Source organism: Tachypleus tridentatus, chromosome 5 (assembly GCF_004210375.1).
Source record: "Tachypleus tridentatus isolate NWPU-2018 chromosome 5, ASM421037v1, whole genome shotgun sequence".
Taxonomy (NCBI): Eukaryota; Metazoa; Arthropoda; class Merostomata; order Xiphosura; family Limulidae; genus Tachypleus; species Tachypleus tridentatus.
This window is the reverse complement of record NC_134829.1, coordinates 49,457,351-49,468,915: the sequence shown is the minus strand read 5'-3', so window position 1 is coordinate 49,468,915 and position 11,565 is coordinate 49,457,351. Positions and strand designations below refer to the sequence as shown.

Genomic DNA, 11,565 nt, shown 5'->3' with positions numbered 1-11,565 from the left:
AAAATTTTAGTCTTCCGAGTGAATGACTTAATTTTGTGTAGATAACTGAAATAGCCAGTTTCCAGGTCTGTATTGCATTGTTTCAGATGAAAGTAATTCTACAGGACTGGAAAGGCCAACTTCAGGTGACTAACGCTGCTGTTTGAACTGTCCGTTAGTCATCCTGGCGAGTTATTATTATAATTTTGCTTCACATCTTTTAAAACCTTTTTACTACTTTCCTTTTTGAAAATGGTCATAACGTTAAATAACTCGGAACCAGGACTGGAAAGGCCAACTTCAAGTGACTGACGGTGGTTTTTGCACTTACCTGTTAGTCATCCTGGCGAGTTACGATTATTACAGTTACGCTACAGAAAGTCCTTTATAACTTGAATTACTTTAGTTTTTCTCTTGACGTTGTAGACTAGATGCAAACATTGGTTTTATGCTATTTATGTTTTTTTAAACTTTGTTTTGTTTTACCTTAATTTCGTTTCATAAATTTTACTAAATTTACTTTTTACCGGATGTTTGGCGCAGATAGCCTAATTGCTTTGTGCCATAAAACACTAAGTCAACCAACAAGTAATTTTGTTTTTAAGATAACAAAGTAAGCAGTGAAAATCTATTGTACAAGTAAAATAGTTTTGAAATATCCAGTATTTTACTTTTTGGGGTTATTGGTTAGCAAGTGCTGCCATACGCTATGTGACAAAAACACAAACTAGTACTTCCGGAACCAGAGTTTAAAGAGGTCACGAGCAGTAGTTCCTTTTTTGTGACGTCAGACGTAAATGTAGTATTTGCCCCGTAAAAAAAAAGAAAAAAGAAAAAGAATAAAAAAAATCCAGTAAGTGCGGAGAATGGCGACCAAACATTCAGATCATACTCACCACAGTAAAGAGGAAGTGCAAAGCTGGACTTTATGGGGAGAAAATGTTGGATTTAAAAGTCCTGAACGTAAGTTATATATTTGATAATGACTGTTGGCTACCTGAATGAAAAACGAGTATATTGTCGTCACTGAGAAATTGGCTTATGACATCAGAGGAACTGTTAATATTGACCACATATTATTTTACCGGACGTGAGCACTTTATTAAAAATAAGAACATGTATCGCACACTCGGAAGTACAGAAGTATATTTATAATCCAACTGGGCCAACGATATTTTTATCATTTTATCATGTCAACAAGCATGACATAGAATTAGTATTACTGCTAGCACTAGTGGTCTTTACTAGAATTGTTTTATAAATACAAATGAATATATTAAAAAATTAATAATGACATAATTATATTTTCGTAAAATAGTGAACAAGCTTGGAAATATGCGAAAAAAAATTTAAGTATGCTCAATATTAGTAATATAAAGTTCATATTCTCATGTTAGCCACTGTTTAATCTAAATAATAAACATTTTGTTTTAGATTTTACCAAAGCACTGGTGTTTCTTTTATGGTGGTAAAACATTGATGAAGTTGATAGGAAACCACAAATATGATTGGTCACAGTGAAGGTTCTTGTGTGCAAAATATTTTCTGTAATATATTGCATAAAATAACATGAAGCTGTATGTGATAATTTTTAAAAGAAAACAATAAATAGTGTTTGAGTAATTTTGCATGTTTTAGCTTTATAAAGAAAAATGGGTTATGTGACCTATAAATTGTAAAAAATTAATATCCTGATGATTTATTTATTTGCCATCACTTATTTTACTTATTAAAAATCTGGTATACAATTTTTTGTGTCAAAGGTGAGATTAATTTTTTTTTCAGTAAAATTAAGAGACATTACTTCTATGTAGTAATTTAAATAAAACTACATCAAAATCTTGTTTAAAGGTTACAATATTGTTTGTACTTGTAGTCGAAATATTTAGGAATAGATTCTAAAACTGTCATTTTTTGTTACCAAAGTTAATATTTTGCTAAAATAACATTTATAAAATGTTCTCATCTGTTCCTACTAATTAATGTTTGCATATTTGAATAAACACACATGTAAAAAGGTTAAATACTCTCAGTCAAACTGTATTGTAATTTCATGTACAGAAACTGTAAAAATGGATCAAACAATGAAGATTAAGCTGTTTTAACAGTTCATCAAAATATTTTTGGTTAAGACTTAATATTTTATATTATACAGTAAGTTTATTTGTATTGAGTGTTATACGTACAAAAAACATTAGTAAATTTACCCTTTTTATGTTCATTTTAAATGGTTTTTACTGTAAAGTACTGCAAGACATAAAGTATATTTGGTCAGATGATACATGTGTTTTTATCATATCTGTTTTCTTTATTATTTGGTTAGTGGTACTTCATGGTAATTACTAGGACTCCTCACACCTGATACATATTTTTTCATGCATAATATAAATGCTTTTTTTAAAAATAAAAGACGTGTATTACTTAATACTTTTCAACATTTGAACAAAGGTTTGACATTTTTACGCAATTACAGACTACTGTGATCCTTTTGGTGTAAAGAAATATCCAGTATAAATATTGGTATTTTATAACAGTAAAGTTGGAAGTAGTGATAACAAAGTACATATAGTTATTCAAATCATTTATAGAAATAGTAATCACTAAAAATGTTAAAACAGATTTGTAGTTAAAGGTCTAAACTTCTACTTGCTATCATTTCAGTTAAAATTTAGTGAATAGCTTGATTTTAACCCAGTAGTAGCAAGTAGAAGTTTAGAACTTTAACTACAAGTTTATTTTATCCCAGTAAATCTATGTACAAAATGTTAAAATTAAAACCTGCTTTGAAAAGTACTAAAGATCTTAGTATTGGTAATTTGCAAGTAATCCCAACTTATTTCTGTCATGAAGCTAATTTTGCACATATCTTGTTTAATTTATCCTACATTTCTTATGTTTTCCTGGATATGTGGTCTGTGCCATCAGTTTGATTTACTGTCTCTGCCACTGAAGTTGGACAGGTTGTTTTCACACCTGTGTGTGCATGTTTATGATCAAGATTTCTCCAAAGTGATTAAATGGATTTTTGGATAAAGGGTGGTATACATTTGGACTATGACACAACCTTGAGGTGATTAGTTGTTTGGAGGGTCAAGGTCACAAAAGTTAAAAAAAATCATCATTAATATGGGGCCCAATTTTTCACATTATTTTTTTGGCTGTAACTGCCAAAAATGATTGAATTTTGATGAAACTTGGTGGAAATATTTAGAATATTATTTGTTATTGCCATGCTAAAAATGGTCTGTGTCCATTGATAACAATGGACATATGGAGACATTTTCATATTTTTTGAAAAACCAAATATGATCAACACTGTGTGGTGAAGGTATCTGCTCTACCAAGGGTCTGCTATTGTTTTCAACATATATTGGATAGGTACATAGCTGTAAATAGTTTAGTTTTGGACTTGTGCATTATTTAGGGGTTTTCATGAACCAAATAGTTTTGCCACCTTGATGGTTTTTCTTCTTTTTCTAGTTATAAATATTATTCAATCATTTAAAAGTTGGCTTTAGGTGTGAATGTAAAATGCTAGAAAGAATGTATTTGAATTTATCATGCTTGATTCTAGAAGAGAATTTTTAAAAGTTTTGTTTAATATTTTTTTTAGTTCAGTCTCTTGATACTTTTTATAAAATTTCAGACACTAAATATATGTTGCTGTGCAACTAGTTTCAACATAAGTGTAACATTGTTCTAATGTCTTGTACTCAAATGTTCTTACAAGGTGTTTTTAACATGTCCTTTTTACTTCTAAAATACTATTATCTCTAGTAGATTCTTTGAACAGAAACATAGATCAATCTGTAAGAACTAAGAAACTGTTCTGCCTTGACAAAGTTTACTTAGCCATTTTTCCCAGCAATTTATAAACTTGTTATAACAAACCTGTTTCTGATTGGAAAGCCTGTACAAAGTACAAACAAGCTTTTTTTCCCTTCTATTTTTCCAAGACACCTTAATGAGTCCCTATATTTTATCCAACTTTTTTATCTTTTACATTAAAAAAACTACCTTTATGTTTTTTTGTTGTTTTTTTCTTTTTAGACCATTGGAAGATGCTAAGTATAATATTTATTTCATCAAGACTATATGCGATAATGGGCAGATTGTTCAAATCCTCAACACAACTTTAACATTGATTCAAGTCACCTCTAATTCTATACTCCAGAGAAGACAAGTTCTGACTTTTAAAACTATTCTTGAATGTTAAAGTGTTTAACCAAGTATCATTCTAGTCTCTTGTATCTGCAGTATTTCCATATTGATATTCCTTCTGTAACAAAGGAAACAAAAACTTCATGCCAAATGAGGTCTTATCAATATGTAATAAAATATTATAAAACTTTACTCTTAAATTAAGGAACATCTATAAACATTCATAAAACTATCTGGTACCAAGTAAGCATATTGAAAATGTAGCAAATGATTTAAAATTGCCTTTTGCTTTATAAAAACAAAATGAAAGAAGCATATCTGGCCCCAGTTCTCATTAATAATAATAATAGGCTCTGAACTGCATTGTGTGATATAGTTAGTATCTCCAGATGTTCTGTAAAATTCAAATACATGCTTACATGTGTGTCTGTTTCATAGGAATTTAAATTGGTAACCCTGTTATTCTCTCATTGTCACAATTAAATTTCTCACTTGTTGATTTTTTATATCAGGTTTAAATTTGTCTTTGTATATGTCTTATAAAAAAGAAACCAAAATATAACCCAATAACCTTACTTAGAATTAACTAGTCTTACACAATGCAATATTAATTTTTTTTTATTTATCATTTCAAAATTTCTGTAAATAACTACAAGCATTGTTTATTTCATAACAATGAAACAGTTGTATATTTTTTACCATTTAAGTTAATCTTACTTACAATCACTTTTGAGAAATAAAAGACATTGTTAGGTATTGTTTTCTAGAAAATCCTATAACTCGCAAAGTTCTAATCTTTCCTTCTTTGAAAAAAATAAACAAACAAAACATTAATTTTCAGGAATTGTATTTGATGTACAAAAGTTCTAAAATACTTGTGTTGCAATGAGATCATCCATTGCTAAGGTCTTGCACATTTTTAGATGAAGTCTCAATATAAAATACATTGGAACAACTTGGGTCTTATTGGTCCATTTCAGCTGTTGCATCTTCTAAACTAAATTAAAACTATTAATAAATAATTTTTGGAAAAAAGAAATCTTTAAGCTAGACCTTATTATTCATATACTTACCAAGCTTTCTCTTAAACTCACTTAAATTTACCTCCTTCAAAACAGCTGAAGATAACCCATTCCAGAAGCCACCCATTCTGTTAGAAAAATAAAACTGATTTAGTTGAAGGTGATGCCTAGAAAATTTATACTTGTGTTTTCTAATCCTATTTTTCTCACTGTTAATTATTTAAAAAGATGATACATCAATACTGTCAGTTCCCTTTCCTATCTTAAACACCTCAATCCTGCCCACTCTAACTCTTTTTTTATTTTTCAGGAGAACATTTCAGAAATTTCAATCTCTTTTTTTTTCACATGACAGTCTTTCTACCCCATGCAATATTCTTGCAATCCATCTCTGAACCCTTGTCAACAATTTAATATCCTATCTAAGGTAAGAAGTCCAACACTGAACATAATACTCTAAATGTGGCCTAACTAGTGACCTATACAATGAAATTATAACCGTTTTAGATTTGTATTCAATATTTTTCTAGATAAAACCAAAAATCATATTTGCTGTACCATTAGTAACAGCACAGTGCTTGTATGGCATAAGAGACTGATCAGTTATTACACAGATCTCTTTCTTTAACCTGTTCGGTGCCGTAGATGAGATAACTCATCCAAGTCATTCGGTAACACAGTGCCACGGACGAGTTAATTCGTTCTCAGTAATACCTAACCTCAACACTAGATGTCAGCACCATACATGCATTTGACCTACTTACAAATTCTTTCACTTTCAATCCAAAATGGCGTCACGAAAAATGTTACAAAATGAAGAAGCATTAGAGTTGTATTGTAGCAGCTGAAATACTTGGCAGTCAACAGGTTAATGATACTGTTAAGGTTATTCCCATAAAAATTATAAATCAAAATATGTTAACCCAGATGCATTATCCTATACTCATTATAATTATAACCCATTTGCCATTTATTTTTCCAACATACTTAAAGATCTAAATTCTTTTGTAAAGTAGCATTTTCTTCACAGCCAGCAACACCCACAACTCTTAATATCATCTGCAAGTTCTAGTAATTTATTAACCATTCCTTCATCTATATGTTACCACCTCTTCCTGGAATTTGGAACCTTACGCAGAGGGGTGAAGAAAATGCCCAATATTAAAGGAACTTTGTACATCAAAAGTTCAAGTTCTTAACTAACTATATTGGCAATGCAGGCATCTTTATCAAAGGATATGGTTAGTAGTTTCAGAAATCAAAAAACAGAGTGGAAATATGTTATAGTCATGTATCTAGTTTATTAGTTTTTAAATTGATCCAGGACAAGTCTCATCTCCATGATTACTGACTCTCACTTCAAAACAAACTAACTTTTGATAATGCATTCCTATTCATAAATACAGATTTTTGTAAAAATTTGGCATTACTTTGATATAGCATAAGATATATACTTTGTGAAAGATTATAAGGGTTGATACAGTAATAAAATGAAGTTGACCACCACAATTTCTCTAATTTTTATAAATATTTAAGTTTTTTTGAATGATGTTTCAGTTGCTCTAAGTTTTTCTATACATGAATTGTCATTCTTTTGTGTTCAGACAGAATTTTTGTTTTCATATAAGTACATCTTTTGCATTTTCCAATAATTTTTGAAAATTTTTTTAGTCTCTTTTATTCAACTGAGAATGAGTTTGACAGTTTTTTGTTGAAGTAGAACCATTTACTTTTAATGAGACGTCAATTTTACGCAACAGTGTGTTGCTTCTCACCTTGAAAAATACAACCTATAATTATCAAATTACCTACCTAATTAGATTCTCACTTTGAAACAAACTTTTAAGATGTCTTAAAAACAGTATTAAATAAATAAAAAGGTTGACTTAAAAACAAATATTTAGGTGAGACGTTGTCCTGTAAAACATTGCTTGTATCCCTTTTTAAACAGCTGTGAATGTAATAAGATTAAACTAGCATTTAGTAGTCATTGTGCATTAACCAGGAAAAGTAGATAACTTCTGTTATATTAGATCTCAACATGTCTGTATGTTAAGAAAGGTGGTTCTTTTTCTAATTGAGAATAATACTAAACACAACATACTCTTATGTATTACAGGAGGACACATTTTTGATACTAGTAACAAAAAATAAGATTAAAGAATTTTGATAAGTTTTAAAACTTTTTGTTTATTTTTTTCACAAAGTTGTAAATCCATTTACCGTATTTTCTGCCTAATAAGCCGAATTTCTGGCCCTAAATTTTGGACCTGATTTTTGGGGGTCGGCTTATTGGCCGATCACTCCTTTCGTAAATTTCTTCTTCTTAGGAAATGTTTTTCTTTTGAAAATTACCATAGGTGGTAATTTTGTCCCATCAGCAAAGCACGTTAAGACTACAGTGAAACGTTGTTTCTGGAATTTCATTGGTTACCTTATTACAGTGAGTGGAGCCAATAACGAATGACATATTGATTCCATCTCTGTCTCAATACGACACGTTCTGCTTTACTACAGAACGCCAATGATCACACACAACATGCATGCTGACGCTGAAACGAGACTAAGAAATCATTTTGAAGAAACTTGTCACTTCTTAAAATGGCTTCGCTTATTGGGCGGTAATAAGCAAAAACCCTCATTTTCAGAGCTGAAAATTAGCCGCGGCTTATTCGGCGATTCGGCTTATTAACCGGAAAATACGGTATATGTAAAGTTCAAATTTAGCATTTTGTATTTACACGTGTGTGTGTGTATGTTTTAACAGAACTTGCAAACAACTAAAATTTAAGAGGAGAACTTTGCTAATTAACTATGTTTTTTAGTCATTAAAACTTAATGTGCAGACTTAAGTATCATCCTAGACAGTAGTGTAGCGTGTGAAATAGTAAAAATGAATATGAAACCACAGTCGTATTTCTGAGTTGTACTGATTTTGAGGAATTCACTTCTTATCACTAACTCTGGATAAGAGCAAACAGAAAAATGAAATTAGCTAATTGTAATGGTGTAGTATATATTACAGATATAGTATTAACGCTTTGAACTTATTGTACTTTATATTTATTCGTGATGATGAGAAAACCCACTTGTAGAGAAAATTATATATTATATTTGGTATTTCAAACAACTTATTCACTGAATAATTCTGAAGAATAAAATAATAATGTTACTGTTATACATTTGTCAAATCCTGTATAAATATAGGCTCATGGTAATGAGTTAAAAGCAACTGTAAACATGATACATATACATTTACCCATAAGAAGCCCAGTTTCATCCTTTTGGTTTGCATTTTGTAGGGTTAGTGATGAGAGGTGGAATTCACTCAAATCACTATTACTTGACAGTAAGTGGTGAACAAAATGATAGATCCTATTTATTTTAAGTTCATAGATTTCAATCTGAAAGGCCCATGAGAATTTAAGTCTTGCTTAATTTAAGAACCTGAAACCTCGGTGATTACGTCACGTCACTGATGATGTATTTGAGAATGATGCTATAGATTTATTTCAACATCAGCAAACTGTGTGACTAGAAATTAGCTCCCTATACATATACGTAACTTTGGTAGCTAGAACGTGTACCAACAGCTTACTTCACTTAGAATGACCACAAAGCCTCTTGTGGTCCTTAATTATTATGTTATTCTTTTATCAGGTCAGTTATTTTAAGGAAATAAGGCCAAATCCAGTCCATTTAGTGGTAATAGATTAGTTGATTTTGCTCTGAACATTAGTACAGGCTACTATCACTTGTATACAGTTGTAAACCATAGTTCAGAAATAGCATTTTCACTTTCAAATTTCAACAGTGATTTACTCACTAACTGTACTATGATTAATATATGAACAAAATTTCATGTGCAATTTCACAGTTCTTGATTAAGTAATTATATATATGTGCAATAACTGATACTAATTTAAATACTTCACTGAATGATAGAACTCTAGCAACTGAAAATTGACTCAGTACTTTATTGACTTTCACATTTAGAAATGTAGCCTTGTTTCTATACACTTTGCAAAGTTTCTTGATCTCCTGTTGTTCTCAAATATACTAAGTGTTCTAAAACTACTTGTGTAAACTTGTTTGATCTTAACATCATGCAACTTGTAGCCAACGTCCAAATTAAAATGTTGAAAATCTAGTTCATAACACTGCTTTCCTGGATTGTGATGTCCTTTGAAGAGTCCTAATACAGAAATAAAACAGTGCAGTAAAGTGCAAGACATTTTGGTGTTTTTCCTTTCTGAGGCTCATGGAATATATATATATGGGATAGCTTCTTCTTACTGGGGAGGTTCTTAGGTTTGGTGATAGAGTGAATTTACTGACAGCTCCATCTTTGATTATCCTTTGGAAGTGGTCTTGACAGGAATTTTAGGGTTGTAAGAAGATTGAGCTTTTGCTGACAAATTAATGTCAATAGGCTGTTCTGTTGCTGACATACTTTATGAGACTATTACAGGGAATGACCTTTGGTTTTGATTGCACATATTCATAGATCTGATAAACCCCATCATTGAATATATTTCAATATAATATATAGCCCTTTTCAGCACCTGCTTAAATTTGAAGTGGACTTTTCTTGCAGCAGGTATTGTATAGCCATGCTGTGTCATCTTGATGTAGTCAAGTTATATCAGTATTAACATAATAATGAATTTGTATAATTGACTGTTTAAGCTTTACCAGAAGTTAATTGGTTTAGAATATTGCAATTGTTTCTTCTCTCTCCATCATGCCACCAGGAGATGAGTGGAAAGCAGTTTTCTTGGTATTTTTTATCACTAAAATCCAACATGTTTAAGTTATACAATACCTCATCTCTTGGGCATTCATTAACTTCAAATTTATGCAGTTGCATGATACATGTTGTACTTGTGGATAAACATTGCTCCCTCTTCAAAATCACTGGCATCCTTATCAAAACTGGGTGGGTCATATAGAGTTGAGTATGCTAAAAGGAGAAGTGGTTAATTCTTTCTTCAGTTTGTTGTGTACTTGTTCACGGTGAGAAGTCTAACAAAACTTATTCAGCTTTTCAGGTAATCTGTGTAGAGGACAAGTTATGTGAAAGAATGTTTTTAAGAGCAAGGTACTAAGAGCTCAGTCCAAGAAAATACTCTTATGTAGGTTACTTAATGGTATTAGCTAATTCTGGACAGACAGTCATTGATGGATCTGTAGGTACTTCTCTACTGACCGTGTTTCTCAAGAAACATGTTTGTAGACAAAATAATTCTTACTTTTTGTAGTTCAGCATAAGCATTTCTTTTGTTCACTGATGCAAAATGTTCCTTAGCCCATCATATACATTCTCAAACATGCTCCCATGTGCAATAATGTCACCCAAGTACATGAGTACAACATTCAAAAGCAGTTCTTTTGTGTCACTTCAAATATGTTGTACTTTGAAACTTAGCAAGTGCATTACATAAACCAAATGGTAACACAACTTAGTGCTACAATCCATTTCCTGCAGTAAAATCTCTCATCTTCTGTACTTGCTTTGTCAACTTGCACTTGCTAACACCTACTTTTAAGATCCAATATTGGAAACAATTTTAATCCAGATAGATAATCCAAAATAAAGCCAGTCTTTGGCAATGGGTAGACACCTTCTTTGTGACCTCATTCCTCTTCCAATAATACACAGAGGCCCTTGTTAATCCAACCTTTTTTTGTGTAAATACTTGGTTCTAATGCTCTTTATTCCTTTATTTCTTCTACAGGGTGTTCGGAAAGTCACTGTGCAGTTTTGTCTGTTAATAAATATATAAGTGCACAGTGACTTTCTGAACACCCTGTATTTTTTAAAGCCTCACTCCATTTTACAAGTAAAATCCATCTAGCTAACTGATATATTGAGGCTGCATCTCTAGTATTAATGTTTTTGAGGTATTTTATTTGTCTAGCATAAATCATAAGGTGTTTTGGTATTTTGTAAACAAGTTATGTAATCTCTGGAACAGATTGGCTGTAAGATATCCACAAGTACAGTGATACAGTTTTTGTAACGTGATTTGGATTTGTCATAAGACATATTTCCTCAAAGGTTCCTTATTCATTGATGTTGGAGTGCTACCTGCACAACCTCAGATCTTGAGGTGTTCCATTTAGATTTGATTTAAGTTTTATAGTTTGTTGCACTACTGGTTCCAATAATAACATTTTTTTGTTTCAGTTCCATAAGAATTCTAATAAATCATCACTCTATCATGAACAATTGGATTGTTTGTTTCTTTTCCAGACCAGTTGCAATGTGTAAATTTGTTTTTAAAAAGTCCTGGTATGAATATTTCATGTCTTGGTGGTATAATTATCTGGTTTTATTGTTTTCACTGGAATTTCATGTTCTGGTATAGTAATTGTCATGTAGTGCATAGGAATTTCCTGT

General features: G+C 31.0%; 1 protein-coding gene across 3 annotated transcripts in view; it reads left to right on the top strand.

Annotated features, from left to right (window-relative positions):
* Positions 1 to 703: 703 nt before the first annotated feature.
* The window catches only part of LOC143251125 (uncharacterized), a 73,736-nt gene continuing 62,874 nt past the window's right edge, over positions 704 to 11,565 (top strand). For all 3 annotated transcript variants that reach the window (XR_013028508.1, XM_076502499.1, XM_076502498.1), the window contains exon 1: positions 704 to 942. Coding sequence is in view for 2 of the 3 variants with exons in the window: in XM_076502499.1 (XP_076358614.1) it covers positions 846 to 942 (97 nt within the window). In the remaining variant the exon portion in view is untranslated. The remainder of the gene's footprint in view (positions 943 to 11,565) is intronic.